We start from the raw sequence: 20,583 nt of genomic DNA, 5'->3' as shown, positions 1-20,583 counted from the left end.
TGCTCCTTCCCAAGTCTCACCTTAGGTAAGTGTAAGGCTGTAGCTTTTGAAATGTTACACGCTGTCAGAGAGTTTGACTCTGTCTCCCTCCCCAACGGTCAGTTTCTGTCCGTGGTCAGCAGAGGCAACTGCATCCCCTCACGGCTGCTGCCGCCCCTGCCACCACCCAGTTGCTCAGCACTTTAGTCTACAGGGTGCTTTCACAGCAGTCATTGTCACAGTTGTACCTCAAACCCACAGGGAAGCTGGGCAGGAATTATTACTCCATTCCACAGATGAGAACACCAAGGCTCTGACAACTGACGTGTTTGTCAAGGTGAAGCTAGAACTCAAGCCTGTTTAGCCTTGTGTGCCACACCCCTCACTGCCCCCCACGGCTAAGCTTTGTTCCCTAGATTCCATTTGCCATCTGTGGGCCAGAGAGATTCTTCCTCAGGCTTAGATGTGACTGCCTTATAGTTGATTGTCCCAAGTGTGAATCACAGGGAGCCTTACCGATTCACCTTGGTGCTCTTGTTTCTTGCTGGTATGGGCGCCAGGCAGAGGGACAGGAGCCCTACACTCACTGGATTCTCTTGGTTCTTCTAATATGCCACACCCTTTCTCACCCTTCCAAGTTCACTGCTCCCTCCCCTTTAGCTGCATGCCTCATGCCCACCCCTCCAGACTTCAGCTTAGACATCACCACCTCCAGGAAGTGCCCCTGAGTATCCCTGGCTCCCACAATAACCTGTACGGACTGTTTCATGACACCAATTATAGTTTTGTTTGTTTGTTTGTTTGTTTGCTTGTTTTTTGCTGAGACAGAGTCTCACTCTGTTGCCCTGGCTAGATTGCCACGGCATCATCTTAGCTCACAGCAACCTCAAACTTCTGGGCTCAAGCGATCCTCCTGCCTCAGCCTCCCGAGTAGCTAGGACTATAGGCATGCACCACCATGCCTGGCTAATTTTTCTCTCTATATATATTTTTAGCTGTCCATATAATTTCTTTCTGTTCTTAGTAGAGATGGGGTCTCACTCTTGCTCAGGCTGGTCTCAAACTCCTGAGCTCAAACAATCCACCCGCCTCGGCCTCCCAGAGTGCTAGGATTATAGGCATGAGCCACTGTGTCCGTCTACCAATTACAGTTTTGTGACTGATTGTCTAATTGTCTTAAGTTCTTAAAGGTCAGAGTACCACTCAATACTTATCTGTGGAATGAATGAATATACAAATGAAAGTTGGTGTTATCCAGAAAAACCTTCCTCATTCCTTAATGCAGTGGTTCCTCTTTTTTTTTTTTTTTTTGAGGCAGAGTCTCACTCTGTCACCCCAGGTAGAGAGGCGTCATCGTAGCTCACTGCAACCTCAAACTCCTGGGTTCAAGTGATCCTCCTGCCTCAGCCTCCCAAGTAGCTGGGACTACAGGCACGTGCCACCATGCCCAACTAATTTTTCTATTTTTTGTAGAGATGGGGTCTCACTCATGCTCAGGCTGGTATTAAACTACTGGCCTCAAGTGATCCTCCCATCTTGGCCTCCCAGAGTGCTAGGATTACAGGCAGGAGCCACCATCTCTGGCCTGATTCTTTTATGTAATCAAACAAATCAATAAATCACTTAACTTCTTGGACCTTCTTTTCCTTACCTACCCAATCCCATCTCCCAAGAATTCATGGATGTAAAAACATTTTGAAATCCATAAAGTGCTATAAATTTGCACAGAGTCATTGTGAAGAAATTGGCTCCCACAGAGCAAGGAAAAACTGTGGCAAAAGGTGATTTACTAAGACTGGTAGTGTTACTGGGATTTAGAGTAAGGAGTGGCAGCTCAGGAGAGAAGAACAAGATTAAAAAGAGTACAGTTGAGAGGAGGGAAGTCCCTGGGAAGCAGACACCCAGATAGCAAGGACGGGCACAGCGTGCAAGCAGGAAAGGAGAGCCAGGCCCATCCAAGCTAACGGAGGAGGACAGCGCTGATAATCACGGGCTGGGTAATGGTAAGGCTTCTCACTGCTGGTTTTCAACTGTAGCACAAACAAACCATTTTACCTCATTGCCAACCTCCTTCTGTGGGAGTCAAGTGTCCACAAACCCAAGGGAAGAGATTGGGGAAGTTTCATGATCAAGAGAACCTGTGACTTGTCTTACCCCCCACGTGGCTTCTAATTCCAGAAGAAGACCGATGAGATGCCATGAGAGAGAACTTAGGAGATATGCTATGAAAGACAGGGGACAGGGAAAGAGGCCCTGGAAGGAGGGGTAGAGGGTGCAAATCTGAGTCAGTGCTAGGAAGAGCAGGTGGAGGGTGGGGCCAGCAGGGAGGGGAAGAAGGACTGTCTGAATCACACACTCTGAAAGGAATACCAGGGTTATGCTCCAAAGGGTGGGGACCAAATCTTCTCCAGCTCGACCAAGGACCAACCCAGAATAAATTACAGTTGAAGGGATATAGGTGAGACCAGCAGGATGGAGCAAACATGTTCACCCAGCTTTTCAGCAGGCCTGTTTCTCCTTTCTCTTAAGAAACCTTCCCTGACTCCTCTCATGCCAATTCTAGGGCCCAGTGAACCGGTTAAAGCATTCATTCAACAAACACTGAGTGTCTGCTGTATACCAGGCACTGCTAGATACTAGAAAGTGGCAATGAACAAAACAGAAATGGTCCCTTCCCTCATGGAGCTTACAGTCTAGTCAAGGATGCAGACATTAAACACATACTTACACAACACCCGTGAAAGACTCTAAGAAAAGGTGCTGAGAGCTATAAGAAAGATTCAAGGGAGGTCATGATGGGGAAGGGGGCCGGGGAAGAGCTGCTAAGAAGTGATGTTTAAGCCCAGGCCAAAAGGACAAGCAAGAACTAACCTCACAAAGGGCGGGGTTGGGGAGGGCCCAAGGCTCTAAGCCAGAAGAGTCTTTGATATCCAGGCAAGGCAGTATGAGGAGCCAAGCCCTTGAACCAGCCAGCCCTGACTCTGTGCCTTCCACAAAGCTCTTCATTTTTGTGCAAATGTCTAATCTCTCACATCCCCACAAAGTCCAGTATCCCCATCAGAACACCCCAAGGGTGAGGTGCAGGTTTTCCCCGCAGGCAGAGTGCTTCCTCTGGGTGGGTCTGGAGCTTTTACACAAAGCACCGCAGGGCCAATGTGACTGCCCAGAGATTGCCAGAATTCCTGACTCAGGGGGCAGGACAAACAGGAGTTTCGTGTTCTGATATAAGATTTTTTTTTTTTTTTTTTTGAGACAGAGTCTCACTCTGTTGCCCAGGCTAGAGTGCCGTGGCATCAGCCTAGCTCACAGCAACCTCAAACTCCTGGGCTCAAGCAATCCTTCTGCCTCAGCCTCCCAAGTAGCTGGGACTACAGGCATGCGCCACCGTGCCCGGCTAATTTTTCCTATATATTTTTAGTCGTCCATATAATTTCTTTCTATTTTTAGTAGAGACAGGGTCTTGCTCTTGCTCGGGCTGGTCTCGAACTCCTGAGCTCAAACAATCCGCCTGCCTCGGCCTCCCAGAGTGTGAGGATTACAGGCATGAGCCACTGCGGCCGGCCTGATATAAGATTTTGAAGTTACTCTTTCTTCCAGTGATGCTGGAAGACTTTAAGGTGATAGTATTAGGCTCTAGGACAGGGAAAAGGGAGCCAGGCCCACAGAATTCCAGGCCTATACCTGAGGTTCAGTGACTCACGCACAGCCATTAAGATTGAAATCAATAAGCTGGGTGGTTTTCTCTTTCTTAAACAAAACACTAAGTCAGGAAGAGAGGAATGTTAACAGAACCCCAGGAGACGCCCTCTCTGGGCATTTTCTTCAATAAGAGCAGTTGGGCAGCTATCACCTATCTAATGAGCATTTACCAGACTAAGCACTTTACATCACTTGTTTAATCCTCTCAATATCCCTATTAGGTGAGCCTCATTTTACAAAGGATGAAAATGAGGCACAGGGGTATTAATTACTTGCCAAAGATCACACAATAGGTGACAGAGCTAGAATGTGAATCCAAGTCTGTCTCCAGGGCCTCAGCAGCCAGTGATGGTGGGGAAGGACCCACCTACTCCAGGTCCCTCTCTGACCTCAAAACCCAAGAGAAAATTCCCATCTTCCCATGTTAATCCTCACTTGGTTCTGACAGCTCTTCCTCCTCACCACTAACAGACTCAGGAAACAGTCTTGAGAGTGAACACATTTTGAAGGTCATACTTCAACTAGTCCTTCAGACCTTTTTCTGAACCTTTCCTTTATTTTGTGTCCTTCCCACAGATGGTTGGCCTCACACCCACACTCGAACATTGCACCAACCCTGAGATCTCCACCCAGTAGGACTGACGTTTCCCAGACCAGCTCTGAGAGACCACTGTCCCGCCCTGGCCAGCACCCCACCCCCCATAATTTCTCTCAACTCCTCCTTTGCCCAGCTTAACACACAATCACCATGTCATACGTGCACCTTTCCTTACATGTAGAAAATCACACATATGATCTATTCATACGCATAAGTCAGTGTGAGAACAGTGTACCACATAGTAGGCACTCAAAAATTTTTAGGAAAGAAGGACTCCTGTGCCTGGGATCTTAGGGATCATCTGATCCTGCAGTTCTCAGCAGGAAATCTGCATCAGCTCACCTGGGACAGCACACATACCAGGGCCCCACCCTGGATCAACTGAATCACCTCCGGGGCAGGGCCTGGATATCTATGTGAAGGTTTAAAAGGCTACCCAGGTGATTCTGATTGAGCTTCTGATTTAAAGCCACTGAGTTCCTATCCCCTCATTTTGTGGGTGAGGAAACCAAGTCCCAGAGAGACCTAAGATGGAAATGGAACTGAAACTAGAACTAGGTCTTCCAGCTCCTAATGCCATGTTCACTCCATGGATCATGTTGCCTCAAAGGCAGCTACCAAAGCTGAACCGCCCCTCACATCAGCAGGCCTCCAACTGAGAGCTCTCTAGACACAATTTTACCCATCTGAGGAGGTTATGAGGTTCGGGCAGGGGATCTGGGTAACAGCAGGGACATTCATTGTTCACTTGTGACACACACCTAATCTGCAAAGACTGCACTTGAGACCCTAATCTGACTGATCTCACGTGAGCTCTTCGTTTCTGGTGCGGACTGATTAGTACACTAGAGTGAATAAGCACAGGAGCATGGGAAGTCAGCTCCAACTAGCTCTGAGACCTTGGCCTACTGCTGGCACCTTTTAAAATGTAAGATGGCCCACAGATGCTTTGCTTTACAGCCCTTAAATCACTTTTTACTTTTTTTTTGAGACAGGGTCTGCTCTGTTGCTGGGGCTAGAGTACAGTGGCGTGATCATATCATAGCCCACGGCAACCTCAAACCCCTGGGCTCAAGTGATCCTCCTGCCTCAGCCTCCCAGGTAGCTGGGATTATAGGTGTGCATCACCTCGCCTGGCTAATTTTTTTACTTTTTTGTAGAGATGGGGTCTTGTTATGGCCCAGGCTGGCACCTTTTATTAGTGATGATGATGATAACAATATACAGGCATAATGCCAGACTATAGGATAACACCTAAGGATGTTAGTGTTCTTAGGAGTCAGCAACTGGAACATTCTTTCATTTAAACTTTTGAGAAGCAAGGTTGGGTAGACTAGCTCAGTCCAAAGGAAAGAACTGACCCCAATTCATACCTGCCTCAATCTAAGGAAAAAAGCAGACTTTAGATTGCAGTGAAAGGAATTGTGGTGAGAAGGGCCATGGGGTAGCCCTGGAAGGTAATGTTAAATACGTGTAGCTTCCTCTCAGATTGTGAACAGAAGACAGAGGACCTCATGAGTCCTCAAGCTTCCCCTCGATCCTTGGGATCTGACACTATTGTGAGGAAATGCAGAGGTTTCTTGAGCCACAGGCTTTTATCTGGTAATCTAAGGGCACAGACCCAAACAGTGTACCCTAAGATATCACCCCAAACTTGCCAGCTAGAGGCCTCTGTGGTCTGGATTTTGACCTCTAAGACAGGGGGCTCTCCTGCCTTCCCTTCTTCCTAGGTCACTTGAATACCAAACCTGTCTCTCCCTCCTTTTTCCCTCTTCCCCTGTGAAGGTCAATGAAGAAAACGCAAATGGTGTGGATGAGGGAAAGTGAGGAGGCCAGGCAGGCCATCAAATTGGTCACCTCTGTTCTAAAATATCCAACTCAGCTAGGTGTAGTAGCATGCACCTGTGTAGTCCCAGCTACTCAGGGAGCTGAGGTGGGAGGATCACTTGACCACAGGAGTTCAAGTTTGCAGTGAACTATCATCCTGCCTGTGAATAGCCACTGTACTCCATCCAGCCTGGGCAACAAAATGAGACCCCATCTCTTAAAAAAAAGAAAACTCCAATTCAATTCTAGGTCATGCTTTGGGTCTGTCCAAGGGTGTAGACACCACAGAGGGATATACAGCCTGACCTGGCTCTAAACTGTCCAGACCTAGAGGTTGAGGAGGGGGACCCCCCCTTTAACACATGTACCCCTCACATAGAAATGCTGTTAATTTTTATTGTCTTCATCCCCTAAATGACCTCCTTTCCAAATTCTTCTAGCACCTGCCCACCAGCCCCCCAGTATGAGATGAAGTAAGAGGCTGAAAACAAGCAAGATGATGCATATAAGCACAACAGAACCAGAAAGCAAGTCATAGCTGGGGGATGGCAAAAGGAGCTGAATACGGAAGAGAAACCCTAACTTCTCTTGCCCAATCCTCTTGTGATTCCAGGCAGCCATTTCATTTAAAATCCCTTTCAGAGGCTGATCATCTTGCATTAGAGCCAGGAGGGAGGGGTGTGTTCTGGGTTGGCTGATGACACATGGACTTCTGAGATGTTCACCTCGCCTGACTTGACAAATATTAAGCACCTGCTACGTCAGACCCTCTGCTCAACTCGTCAGACCCTCTGCTCAACTCGGCACACACAAAAAAGGATGAGATGCAAAGTGGTGGGTGCCAGGGGCTGGGGGAGGAGGGGACGGGGAGTCAGTGTTTAATGGGTACAGAGTTTTAGTTGGGGAGGATAAAAAAGTTCTGGAGATGGATGGTGATAATGGTTGCACAACCACATGAAAGTACATAATGCCACAGAACTGTAACTTAAAAATGGTTAAAATGGTAAGTCTTACATACATTTAAACACAATTAAAAAATTTTTTAAAGGGTAGGGGAAGATAAGACAGCCTTCCTCTCCTCCCTTGGAAGATCAGGCTTTCTTCTGAATTATTCAACTCTCTTTCCTCCAGACTAAATCTTCTGAATTCTTTTGCATGTCCTTCCCTTCTTGTCATCAGAGGGCTCTGTTCAGCAGCCGAACATTCAGAAATCTCTATCAGTTCTGGATACAAGCCCCATGGAACTTTGTACTCCCAGCATGTGCCCACCAGTGCCAGCCCACGAGCAGTTCCCAAAGGCTTGGAAAGAAGTTACTTACTCCCTCTTACCTCGAAAAAAGTCCCAGGTATAAGAATGAAACCTGTCTTCTACCAAGACACAGATCTAGACCATGTGCTCCTGGAGGGTGCAACTATTTCTCATATAGGGTGTCTCCAATCCATGAAACAGGCCATATTCTACAAGTCACCAAATACTTTACCACGAAACATTATGGATGGTGTTCTAGCCCTCAGCCAGCCCAAAAAGCCTGTTTACTACAGGTCACAGAAATTATACATTTATAATTAAATCAAGCAGAAAACAATACCAGTTGCACATAGTCTAGAACGCTAGCTAAAGACTGCCCTCCTGCCCTATCCACACATATACTTTGTCACCTGGGAGTAGGTGGGTGAACACAAGCTCTGGTTCTGGAGTGAATCAAACTTGAGTCTGAATCTGGGTTCTGCCACTTACTGGCTGTCCAACCTTAGGCAAGTTACTTAATTTCCATGTTAACTTCTCTTAAGTTTTGGTTTCTTCATCTCAAAAATGAGGAAAATACACTCCACCTCAAAGGGTTACTGTGAGGAATAATGAGATTACATAAGAAAAGAACTACTGCATAGTAAGTTTTCTTTTTTTTTTTTTTGTTTTTTTGTTTTTGAGACAGAATCTCACTCTGTTGCCCGGGGTAGAGTGCCATGGCATCAGCCTAGGTCACACAGCAACTTCAAACTCCTGGGCTCAAGCAATCCTCTTGCCTCAGCCTCCTGAGTAGCTGGGCCTACAGCCACACCCCACGACACTCAGCTAATTTTTCTATTTTTTTTAGTAGAGGTAGGGTCTTATTCTTGCTCAGGCTGGTCTCAAACACCTGACCTCAAGTGATCCTCCCGCTTTGGCCTCCCAGAGTGCTAGGATTACAGGCATGAGCCACCAAACCCAGCCATGCATAGTAAGTTTTCATTATTGTTCTTATTCCAGCCACAAAAGCTGCCTTCTGAAATGAATCCACATTATAACAGAAATGACTCCTATCAGAGCAATCTTTGTTCCGAACTGAAGACAGAAAAAGAAGGGCTTACTAGAGGTCTAGAAGGATAGAGAACCAACCAGCTCTGATCCACATAGTGATGTTCCTCCTGCCCTACTGACAGGTAGTTCCACTGTGACGAAAGGCCTTGCTAAGGTCAGAGGGACCCTCTCCAGCTTCTCCACACCTTACCTAGACGAGGCCAGGGGCCTATCAAGTTCTGCTCTCCTGACTCAGATCTGGAGTCAGTGAGACGTGAATGGCAGCTCTGCTGTGCAGCTTCGGTGTGTCCTGCCTGGCTGCTCTGCTCCCAGCCACTGCCCACCTCCCATGGATACACTTGGGCAAGGTGCCTTCTACCCTCTGGTCATTCCTCTGCAATAAGAGTAATGACATTCATTCACCACACCTCTGTCTTCAAAAGGACAACTGTGGGGTGAAAACACCCAAGAGAAGAGACAAATGTGCTGGGCCCTCTCTCAAACCCTGCATGTACATGCCTGTATCTGCCTCATGTTGCTTACAGGCATTGGGGTGCCCTGTCCAACTGTTTTCTTGAAGACTCTTCCCAGAGCCACTTTGAATTAAAGACCAAGTACTGCATGCTTCAGCCACCTTCTTATAAATGTGCCTTGAAAGAGAGTGGGTGGGTGGTGAAAAGAGAACATGAAAATCTTCCTTACAGTCTGGCTGGGAGCCTACCCATTTTACCTTCGGAGGTATGCTGGCAGACAAATAAAAGCTGTTAGAAGAGATATGTGCCATGCACAAAAGTAATTTAGAGCCTACATTCCTCTCTCCATCCAGAAAGAAGTAAACAAGGGGGATTGGGAACTACCTCCTATTTCATGAGGAAAGCCTGTCTAGTCCCTCTCCCGGCCTCTCCCATGTCCATAACAAATTCACGAGAGGCACTACTGGCAATCTGCATGGAAAAATCTTCAGTGCACTGACCCAGACATGGCAAGACGGTTGCCATCCCTGATAGCCATGTGCTAAATGCCATCAGTATGCACAAGACACCATGACAGTTGAGCCTCCCTCCCCAACATTTCTAAACACCCCCTGGAGGGCAGTGCACCCTGGTTGAGAACCACTGAGTCAGTGCCTGAACTGCTTTGTATCCCATGGGGCCCAGCACACATTAGGCATCCCGTACTGCTAGTGGACTGATTCTAGCAGGAAAGGACCAGTCACTTTTATCGGCACAGCGAGGGATCAATAGGAAATATAGATCACAGTCCCTATACATAAGGAAGTGGCAGGAAAAATTAGACTGTAAGACATTATTCAACATAAGGCACCAGACAATCAAATGCTAAATGGTAAGGTCTGTGAGAAAGTGAATAAGGTGATCAGTGAGGGCCGGCATAGTCAGGGGAGGCTTTGTGGAAAAAACCCAGAAGTCGATGTGGCTCTTAAAGGAGGTAGGATTTTCTTTACCCAGCTCTACTGACTCTCAGGCTGTCCCTGCAAGGACCGCTGTTCATGGAAAAACTCCTCTAAATCTGTGGCTTCAGGAGCAATTAGCAATCCAAGCCCTTCAAATAACACCCTCAGATGGCTCCTGGTAAAAAAGCGTTTGAGAAATTTCCCAATCCCCCTCAGAAGACCGGTAATATCAGGCCTGCTTGCAGGAGGCCTTCTTATCCCAAAGGCAAGGTGGAAGTGCCAAGACAGAATCAAAAAGCAGTCATTGCCACACGCACACACAGAGTCATAGACTCTGAATGGTGGGGGTTCCCAGCTGTGACTATAGAAACTCCCCACCTCATCTGTCACCTTTGGCCCTGAAAGAGTCTCCTGCTGTGGGGACACGGACTCCTGAGTCTTGTTGCCTCCTTCCTTACCAAGCATCAATATTTTTCTTGGGCAAATGGCCCCCATTCCCTCCATTCATCTCTCTCTAGCCACTCAGGCTCCTCCCACAGGCTGTGCCACCAAACACTTCTCACAGCCCACCCCACCATCTTCTACGTCGCCATCCTCCTGACATTCAAGCTGCTCCTGGAGTCTGGCTCCTCCAAGAAGCTTAAGACTTGTGGCTTCCCCAACCCATTTCATTTCAAACATGCAAAATCAGTAACACTCCCCCTACACACCCTACTCATGCTTTACTTGTATACAATGTAAATTGAGAATCCCATCTATTTATATACAGTATCTATCTAATGTTAGAAAGAATACCACTTCCCACAGACCACAAGAGCTAAGCCCAGGGTTGGGCCTACTTGCTCTTATTTCTGGGAGACTTACCTACCTTCCAAACCCTAGCCACCATGTAGGCTAATAACATCTAGTGGTACCCTCTTCTCCCTCATACACCCACCCTCTGCCAAGCCACATGTGAGTCCACAGACCCTCCCCCCAAATAAGTAAAACTAAGGGTTATCTAAGTCATATACCATTTCCATATACATGTCCTTACCTTTTAAAACACATAATTTTTTTCCCCTCCCACAGGAAGGTTCAGAAGAAATCTTTTTGGAAGTTAAGCCTGGAGTTTCCACCCCGTTCTCAGGCTCCCAGCCCTTGGTTGTAGACCAAATGCTCCAACCGAAGAATGGCTCCATTCTAAGGTCTCCCAATTCTGGCCATTACCAAACTCTACCTGCTGGTTCACCTCTATCTACTCTTTCTGTAGCAACCCCAGCTTGGCTTTCTGACATATGATCTATGTCTCTCTCAATGAACCAACCAAATATTTTTATCTTGTAAAAATAAAAAATAATTCTTGTTACATGTGCTCATGGCATGTTAAAGTTTTCTGCTACAGTCCCTATCATGGCTTACAATTTTATATATATATATATGTATATGAATGATTATTTCGTGAATGTCTCTCCTCACTACTAAACTGTAGGAGAACCGTGTCTGTCTTGTTCACCACTGTGTCCTCTGTACCTAGTTCTAAATCCTTCCTCAAACAGAACATGAAATCCTACCCACAGTTAGCAGGTACATCCTCAGGCTATCTGGCCACTGAAGAAAATCTCCAGGGGCTCCCTTGGATCACTTTCTTCTTTGCCCCCCATTCCCTACCCTTAGTAAGAACAAAGAGCCTCAAGAACCTTTTCAGCTACCCTCTAGAGCAGTGGTCCCCAATTTTTTTGGCACCAGGGACTGGTTTCATGGAAGACAATTTTTCTACAGACAGAGGGTGGTGGGGTGGAGTGTCATGGTAGCAGGGAGGTGGTACGGAGCTCAGGCGGTGATACACAGCCCGTTTCCTAACAGGCCATGGATTGGTACTGGGCCTTGGCTCGGGAGTTGGGGACCACAGCTCTAGAAGAACTTCCTATAGATGGGAAAAGTCCAGACTCAAGGACTGGTTGGTTGGGAGGAGAATGGCCAGAAATGGAGAGAGAAGAGAATGAATGTGAACTGCGGACAGGGTCCAAGTCTTCTACCAAGTAATGTTTTCGTATTTTTCTATATTCTGTGGGCATTCAAGAAATGCTTTCGGGCCAGGCATGGTGGCTCACGCCTGTAATCCTAGCACTTTGGGAGGCTGAGGCGGGAGGATGGCTCGAGGTCAGGAGTTTGAGACCAGCCTGAGCAAGAGTGAGACCCCGTCTCTACTAAAAATAGAAAGAAATGATTTGGACAGCTAAAAATCTATATAGAAAAAAGTAGCCAGGCATGGTGGCGCATGCCTGTAGTCCCAGCTACTCGGGAGGCTGAGGCAGAAGGATTGTTTGAGCCCAGGAGTTTGAGGTTGCTGTGAGCTAGGCTGATGCCATGGCACTCTAGCCCAGGCAACAGAGTGAGACTCTGTCTCAAAAAAAAAAAAAAAAAAAAAGAAAAGAAAAAAGAAATGCTTTCGGAGTTGACTTATTAACCTGATTACATTTTGCTCTATTTCTTCAACCTAGGGAAGAAAAGACTGGGAGGGATAGTGGTATAAAATGGGTGCTAAAGAGAATGGGGATTGAACATCAGATTTCAAGAGGAATGTTCAAGGGGAATGGCTTAACACCTAGTTTCTTGACCATAGACCACAGGATAACAGAAAATAAGTGTAATTCATGGCAATCAGATTTAACAAAAACGTCCCAACCTTCAGGGTTCTAAGATATTGAGGAAAGCAATAACAGTGAAGAAAAGGAGAGCATGAGTTTGCAAAGGCATTTCTTAGGTGGACGCTCCCAGAGTTCTGGCTAAATGGCTTTGTATAGTATTGAGCACAATGTTACCTTCTTCCCATAGTATCACATGGCCTTGAGGCTGCAGGTTCCCCAACCCTGAGACAGAACCTGATTCTCCATACAATAGCCTGACAATGTCTGGTGACTGACTTACAGGAAAAGATATTATTGATAATTTTCTCTGATTCAACTTTGTCTGGAGATAGAAAGATTAGATGGACAGACTCTCAGATGGGTTCTGGAGATGCTCTCAGTCTGAAACTGTTTTATGTTTCTGGGTTGAGAGGTTACTGTTTTCCTTATTTATAGACCTATGCCAGAATGCAATCTTACCAAGAGCAGTTGCACACTTCCTGCCACCTTGTGTCCTAAATGACAGACGAGGATGCTCTACACGTCCAAGCACAGGTACACAGTTCAAAGCTGAGAGGAATGGAGGCCAGATTTGAAATCAGCGTTCTATACATCATAGCGTTAACTGAGCTCTTGGGACAAGAGGATGGAGGTGGACCAGCTGGCTCTTGCTGATATTCTTACTGTTACTTTAACTGCCAAAACCTCACTTTCCCAAAGAACCTCCCCTCCAGGTATATCACTAAGGCCATGGCAATCTGTCTTATCCCATAGCATGAAGGATGGTGGCATCTCACGCCTTGTTTGGGGATGGCTTAACACCTAGTTTCAGCAAAGTTCTCTGTAAGCTCTCTTTTATCATTTTGCCAAAGCAGCATGTCACTTCACTGCAAATTCCACAAGCTACCCAAATGGCCCCAGTCCCCACTTGCAGTTCTCCAGGAAAAAAGTCACTACATCATGCCCTTACTTCTGCTGCAGGAGGTCAGTCTTCCCATTCCCCTGCCTAAGGCATCTGTCGTCAACATTTGGACAGCTAGCACATCAGAACACAGCGGCAGTCTCACGTTGCTCAGCAGCTTAGAAATGCATGCCCAGAACTGCCAGCTTTCCAAGTGGTGCTGGCTCCACAGCCACATGAAGAGAGGAGGAAGGCGAGGAGACTTCTCCAAAGAACAGACACAACACAAAATATCATTTGAAAAAGAACATCTCTGTCAGCAGCTACCACCTAGCAACAAGTCCTTCTTGAATGTGCTGCATGATGTTATTTCAATATAGCAATACGAAGCACAGCTCCATAGTTTCAAGGACACTGCAGTCTAAAACTTCCAGCTAGTTTGACAGTAAAAAGAAGCCGTTTGATTTATGAAGTGGGTCAACCAAAAGGAGCAAAGCAAAAGGAAAGTAGTAAGCCTGGGGTCTGCCCCTCCTTGTCCCAACCATTTCCGCTGATACTTATCCTTTGTGAGAAGCCAAGAGTTCCAAGTCAGAAGATTCTTCTGGAATATAACCAAGCTTGGACACAGAGAAGGTTTGAAACAAAAAGCCCATGTTTTTCTCTTGGATGATCCTAACTTTACTTCAAGGGCATCATTCAGATGGAGGCTTCCAGAACCCTGTTTACTGCAGACAAGGTCTGATTTCAAAAACATCTCAGAAAAGAAATATTCTTACTTATATAAATATAAAAGAGGGGCAAGAAGAAGCCTAAAAAGACTAACATTTATTGAATACTTTCTCTAAGCAAGTATTGTGCTAAGTGCTTTCACTTACACACTTACTCAACAAACATCTGAGCCCTCACTATGAACAAAAACACTGCTGTGGGCACTGGGGATACAAAAATGAACAAAGCAGTTAAATTCCTGGCTTTCACTGAACTCAGATTCTAGTTGGTGTTGACAGAAATAAATATATATGTCAGCTGGTGATAAATACTATGAAGAAAGATAAAGCAGACTAAGGGAATACTACATAAAATTTTATACAAAAATCAAGTAAGGGTCGGGCACGGTGCCTCACGCCTGTAACCCCAACACTCTGGGAGGTCAAGGTGGAGAATTGCTTGAGCTCAGGAGTTCGAGACCAGCCTGAGTCCTGAGCAAGAGCAAGACCCCTTTTCTACTGAAAATAGAAAAAAATGGTGGTGCATGCCTGTAGTCCCTGCTACTCAGGAGGTTGAGGCAGGAGGATCGCTTGAGCCCAGGAGTGTAAGGTTGCTGTGAGCTAGGCTGACGCCACAGCACTCTAGCCCAGGCGACAGAGCGAGACTGTCTCAAAATAAATAAATAAAGCAAGCAAGGGATATTTGCTATTTTAGATACAGTTGTCCTGGAAGGCTTCTCTGATTGCAATTTGATAACAAACACAACAAGGGCTACCACATATATGATCACTATTTGCCCAGAACTGGACTAAGTACTTAACATACAGTACTTCATTTAATCCTCAGCAACTCTGAGTTCAGTACTACTACCATACCCAATATACAGGAGAAAATGGAGCTTAGAGAGGTGAGACTCTTGGCAGAATCTGCAGTAAGGGGAGCAAGGCCAAGGTTACACAGTGAGGAAGCCAGGACTTGAACTCAGGAATACAACTCCAAACCCCATGCTGCTTCTCACCATGCCTTACTACCATGCTGGTAGAGAAAAGGAGCCTCAGAGAGGTCAGGTGTGGTTGTGGCCACAAAGTGGCAGGTCCATAGGCCTCCCCATACATGGCTAAGAGATTGATGCAATTCAGTCTTCCCTAACATCAGACTATTACTCTCATCACCAGCTGAAAACCAAGCCTTATCTTGAAACAACAGAAAGACACTTTGGACTCTTTAAGGCCAGCAAATAAATGCTGAATATATTCTTCTCCCATCCCCCTCCCCAGCCTCCAATACAAGATGGTTTAGTAAAGGGAAACATCCTTTCTCACTGGAAAACAGACAGGAACAGAACAAAAGACGACTGAGCTAATGCTTGACAGTGCCACAGCAGCCCTCTCAGGTGGAGTGGAGGGGATAGGCACGGAGAAAAGGTCAGCAGCAAGGGAGAGCAGGCCCTCTCCAGCCCATTTCAAAGAAAGTACAGCTCTCTTCCTCAAGCCCTGAGGTACTGAGGTGGAAGCAGGGGACACAGAATGCTTTCTTAAGAAGCATAAGGCAGGACAGACAGAAGCACTGGGAGCAGGTCACCCAGCTTCCTGAGTGGAGGAGGAGGAGAATAAGGCACGAGGCAATTGAAGACAATGCTAATATTGCTTCAAGCTGAGAAATCCAGAAGGGAAACACCATATCCAAGGTCAGAGGGTATTTACAGAATTGCTGGAAATCCCAGGTTGAGGGTCCAGGCCAAACTACCAGAAGAGGCTAAAAGAAAAAAGAAGCCCAAGCAGAGTCCCACAGAGTTCAAGCCAAAGGTCATGGTTTAGACCTACCCATTTTTTTATTGTATTTCAGTCAACACAGACACAGGAACCTGTAACCAGAGTTAATCAAAAACCAAAGTAAGGGCCGAGCGCGGTGGCTCAAGCCTGTAATCCTAGCACTCTGGGAGGCCGAGGCGGGTGGATCGCTCGAGGTCAGGAGTTCGAGACCAGCCTGAGCTAGACCCCGTCTCTACTAAAAATAGAAATAAAAATTATCTGGCCAACTAAAAATATATATAGAAAAAATCAGCCGGGCATGGTGGCGCATGCCTGTAGTCCCAGCTACTCGGGAGGCTGAGGCAGTAGGATCGCTTAAGCCCAGGAGTTTGAGGTTGCTGTGAGCTAGGCTGATGCCAGGGCACTCACTCTAGCCCGGGCAACAAAGTGAGACTCTGTCTCAAAAAAAAAACAAAAAAAAAAACAAAAAAAAAAAAACCAAGGTGGGAAGGTGGGGGTTCATCCCAGAGTGGAGCACATTATGGGACTTTTACTCAGAATTTGGATGTCCATCTAATATCCCAACCGACTTTAGCATCCCAGTTTAAGCCCTGGCTATGCTGACCTTAAGAATCTCCCTCCTAAAGCCTTCAGACACTCTGCCCATCAACACACACACACAGAAATTCAATGCCTAGTCTCCCTCCCTAGCCTCTTATCACATTATCTCCAGCAAGTCAGGTCTCATAGACCAACATTGCACCAAACAAATTATGACCTGAATGGCAAGAAAAAACTGTGTCACCTAGAGAAACCCAATTAACAACATGACTCTGCTCTCTCTGCAATTCCCCTCTCCCCTCCAGTCTTATCCGGGGCACCTGTGTGGCTGACCGCCTTTTCCCGCTATTGGCCATGTTCCCTGGCTAACTCAAAAGCCAGAAGACAATTTGAACAGAGGCCTCCAGAAAAGCTGACCTAGAGCTGGGAAATCCTGCTGTCCCCACACCTTGGCCTGTTGAGAACTGGAAGGGCACAGGATCAAAACACCACCTGGGTGATGGTCTGGAGTGTTCACCTTGAAATCACTAAGTTGCCCCTTAAGCCAAAGCTCCTGGCTGAAGAAAAACACATAAATGCTGCTGAAAGCTCCTAAACCAGAGCATGTAAGTGCCCCACGAGGAACAACAAATGGGTATTTCGAAGAAATTCCTGCTGCAGTTGTTTCCTCTCAACCCCTTTCCTAATTAGCCCCTCCCCTAAGTGATCTCCATTGTTTCCACCCCTCAGCTCACACACACGTACCTACTGCTTTTCCAAACCTCCAGCCTGACCACATGCTTGACCACATGCAGCGTGTGTTTTGTGTGTGTACAGACATAAACATCCTCCTCCGAGCCCGTGATAGAGTTTCAAAAAGAATAAATGCTTCCCCTCCTCCCCCAGTGTACTTGTCTACCCTCCCAGCCCCACACAGCTGCAGAGTTGGTAATGTAATATTCAGGGACCCTGAGACCGGAAATGCCAGGTTCTGGACTGCTGCACTTGAAACAAGAGAGAAGGGTTACGGAAAACCGAACGTGGGATTGAGGGTGACAGCAGGAGGTGTGGGGTGGGGTGGGGAGGCTGAAATTCTGACCAGGGAAGGGATACAATTCAGGGGTGGGTGAGGAAGAGAAAGAGGGATGAGGGGGAGGCTGTCAAGACAGTTGCAAAGTCAAAATTCCAGGAGCCAAGAAAGAGGGGGAGGAAGGAGATGTAAGTAAGGGCAAAGGTGGAAACAGGGCCAAGAGAAGGTGAGGGGCCACAGTAAAAATTTTGCAGGTGATGGGGGGAAAGGCCTAAGTTTGGGGGAGCCAGAAGGTGAGCCTGAAACACCTTGGAGCAGGGAGTCCCGAACCCCAGAGTAAAGGTAGGGGTGGCAGGGAAGTGTGGGGGCGGGGCACCACAGGGTGGGGACCGAACTGCCTCCCAGAATCTGCAGCGAGTGGAGAAAGAAGGGGAGGAGGGCGGGCGCCCAGCAGCGGCGGGAGCCCGGGAAAGGGGCATGGGTTGCCGAGGGGAACCAGGCTGGTGGAGGGGGCGCCCAGGGAGCACGTGAGGCGTGCAGCCACCCCGCTCCTTCCCCTGCGGCGGGGACGGGAACCGGGGCGAGGCTGGGGGGCGGCGCGCTCACCCGCAGGGCGGACAGGTCGATGTCGTCCAGGCTGCGGGCGGGGGCTGGGTCGCCCATGGCCTCCGCGGGGAACGGGGCCCCGGGGCCGCTCACGCTCCGGGTCGATTATTCCACTGCCGCCGTCGCCGCTTCTCCCCCATCGGGGGACCCTGGGGGCGGACTCCACCGCGCCTCCCCCGGAGACCGGGGAGGGGGAGGGCCGACGGGAGGACCGACCCACCGCCTGACACGAGCTATCGCCCCGGAGCCTGCAACCCGAGCCTCCCGACTCTCCTGCGCAGGCGCAGAGCGGCGGTACACTGGGAGGGTGGAAGAGGGAACGTGACGCGAGCGCGCCGGGTCCCCCTCCCCCTAGGCGCCGACACCTGCGCGCAGGCGCAGAACAGACGGCGAAAGGCGCGCGCGAGGACCGAGCGACCGCGCGAGCCTGGAGTGAAAGAAGTGGGCGGCGGCCGAGGCGGCTGCGGAGCGGGCCCACCAGCTGGCGCGCGTGCGCACACGCCTTTCCTTTCCTTTCCCTGTTTTCTGCCCTCTCTGTCCCCGATTTCCTTCTTAGATCTCCTTTGACGCCTTTGCTTCCCTTTCCTTCCTTCTTTCGTGTGCCCAGCTGCCAATCAAGCCACCCACCTCTCTATTTGCGGGGGAAGGGAGGCGGGACCCCACCCCCTCTAGTACTAGGGGGGTTGTTATGGCAACTCCCCACGCGAGGGCTGGGTGGCCTCTAGATAGGACGGGCTGTCCACCCACCCAATTGCCATGGCAACAGTGGAGCCGCTGAAGGAGGGGCCTCCCTGTGAAAACTTGGCTATAGAGAAACCACGTGGGAGTGGGGGGGCGGTGGAGTGGGGGTACTGGCTGCCTCAGGAATGCCCTTTACTCCCTTCCCTAACTGGAGTGGGGAGTGTGAGGAGGGGATCTCAGATCTCGGGTTAGGGAATCCTACTGCAGACTGTATCTCTGCACCTCTCCTAACAAAGTGTTCTGCACAAAGGAACTGTTTCAACAATTATTCGTTGACCGATCCCTGGAGTGGTGCGTGGGGGAAGGGGCAACAGAGGAGAAGTGGAGGAATCTGTGTTCAGTCCCTTCAAATCTTGCTTAGGTCACCTTAGATCTAGTCATGTGGGCACAGCCCCCCCAGCCATTAGCCTCTGTGGAGGCTGGGTAATGCTGTGTAAGAACAGGGAGTCATGTTCTGCCACTGACATGCTGTGCGACCTTGAGCAAATTGCTTTGCTTCCCTGGGCTTTTCTTTTCCTGTGAAGTTGAAGAGGAAGACTGTATGATCCTCAAGATCTCTCCTAGCACCAACAGTATCGGAAAGACTCCACCACCAGCCTTTATCACCAGTGAGTGATAAACATCACTTACCAGAGTTTGAATGAAATGTCCTTGGAGAAAAGCTGAACACCCTCCTTTCTGGACCCTTCTTAGCATCTGGATGCACATTCAATCTTGCTCTCCTTCCCGCCAAATCATTTTCCTCACCATTGTCCTTTCCAAGCCACAATCGCCACATTCCTCCATTATGATATCCTACTTGGCCTCCCTGCCCAAACCCCTCAAGTCAATTCTTCATACCCAGAATGATTTTCCTAAAATTCAAATTTGATGTCACTCTTCTGTTTGTCAACAGAAAAGAAGTCAAATTCTGTAAAATAATTTAAAGAGGTTTATTCTGAGCCAAATTTGAGGACCATGGCCCAGAGGCATGCTCAAGAATCCTTATGCAAGTGGACTCGCTGTGGGTTGGGTTACAGTTTGGTTTTATACATTTCAGAGACAGGAACTACTCCTAAGTCTATACATGGAAGGTGTACATTGGTTTGGCTGGAAAAGGTGGGACATCTCAAGGGAGGGGGGGTTACAGGTTATAGGTGGGTTTAAAGACTCTTTGATGTGTTGTAATTGGTTAAAGAAATGAAGATTTGTCTAAAGGCTTGGAATGTTTTAAGTGAAGATAAGGAAGTCTGTTAATCAGAGATAAGCCACAAGCCAAATACCAAGACTCAAGTGATTTGTTATGTAAATTGAGGACCTGTAGATTTGTCTTGCATAGTCTTAGGCCTGTTAATGAGTTACAGAGGATATCTACAAGAAGGGAGGGCAGAAGGTGAGGTGCGTCTGACCATCCTTCCCATGGCCAACAAGTCAGCTTTTGAGTATTTCTGGGGTCCTCTTGGCCAAAAGGGGGTCCATTCAGTCATCTGGGGGGAGCTTAAGATTTTATTTTAATTCACAGTCCTTAAAGGCAGGAATGATATTGGTCTTGTTCAACACAGGGCCTGGCACCCACTAGAAAATCAGTTAATGAAGGCATCAGTTGTCTAGGTGGGCACAGTATTAGCTCAAGGTTTAGATCTTGGAATAGTAGGAAAAGCATGGAATTTGAAATTAGTGCTTCAGGCAAACCATTAACCTCTCTGAGGCTCAATTCTATCATCTGTAAAATAGAGGTTAGGATAAAATAAAATTATGTATGTAAAGCACTTGGCATATACTAGGTCCTCAGTAAATTTACTAATGCCTAACTCATAGAGTGTTTAATATATAGATACTAAAGGAGTGAATGAGCAAATCAAGATCACAAGGATGGGATAAATGGCCACTCAAGCCCCAAGTGGCAATATAATCTCAGGGGTGGGG

General features: G+C 47.7%; 1 protein-coding gene across 14 annotated transcripts in view; it reads right to left on the bottom strand.

Moving 5' to 3' along the window:
* Window positions 1-18,239, bottom strand: part of MINK1 (misshapen like kinase 1) — a 52,221-nt gene extending 33,982 nt beyond the window's left edge. For 10 of the 14 annotated variants that reach the window (XM_045527099.1, XM_045527101.1, XM_045527102.1 and 7 more), the window contains exon 1: window positions 17,938-18,233. In XM_045527099.1, coding sequence (XP_045383055.1) covers window positions 17,938-17,994 — 57 coding nt within the window. In that variant the 5' untranslated portion in view covers window positions 17,995-18,233. Of the gene's footprint in view, window positions 1-17,937 lie in introns of all 14 variants that reach the window. The other 4 variants (XM_045527108.1, XM_045527113.1, XM_045527114.1 and 1 more) reach the window with 1 other exon arrangement.
* Between the last annotated feature and the right edge of the window lie 2,344 nt (window positions 18,240-20,583).

This window comes from Lemur catta, chromosome 15 (genome assembly GCF_020740605.2).
Source record: "Lemur catta isolate mLemCat1 chromosome 15, mLemCat1.pri, whole genome shotgun sequence".
Classification (NCBI taxonomy): Eukaryota; Metazoa; Chordata; class Mammalia; order Primates; family Lemuridae; genus Lemur; species Lemur catta.
Note: the sequence above shows the minus strand (reverse complement) of the source record. Positions and strands in the feature narration are given on the sequence as shown.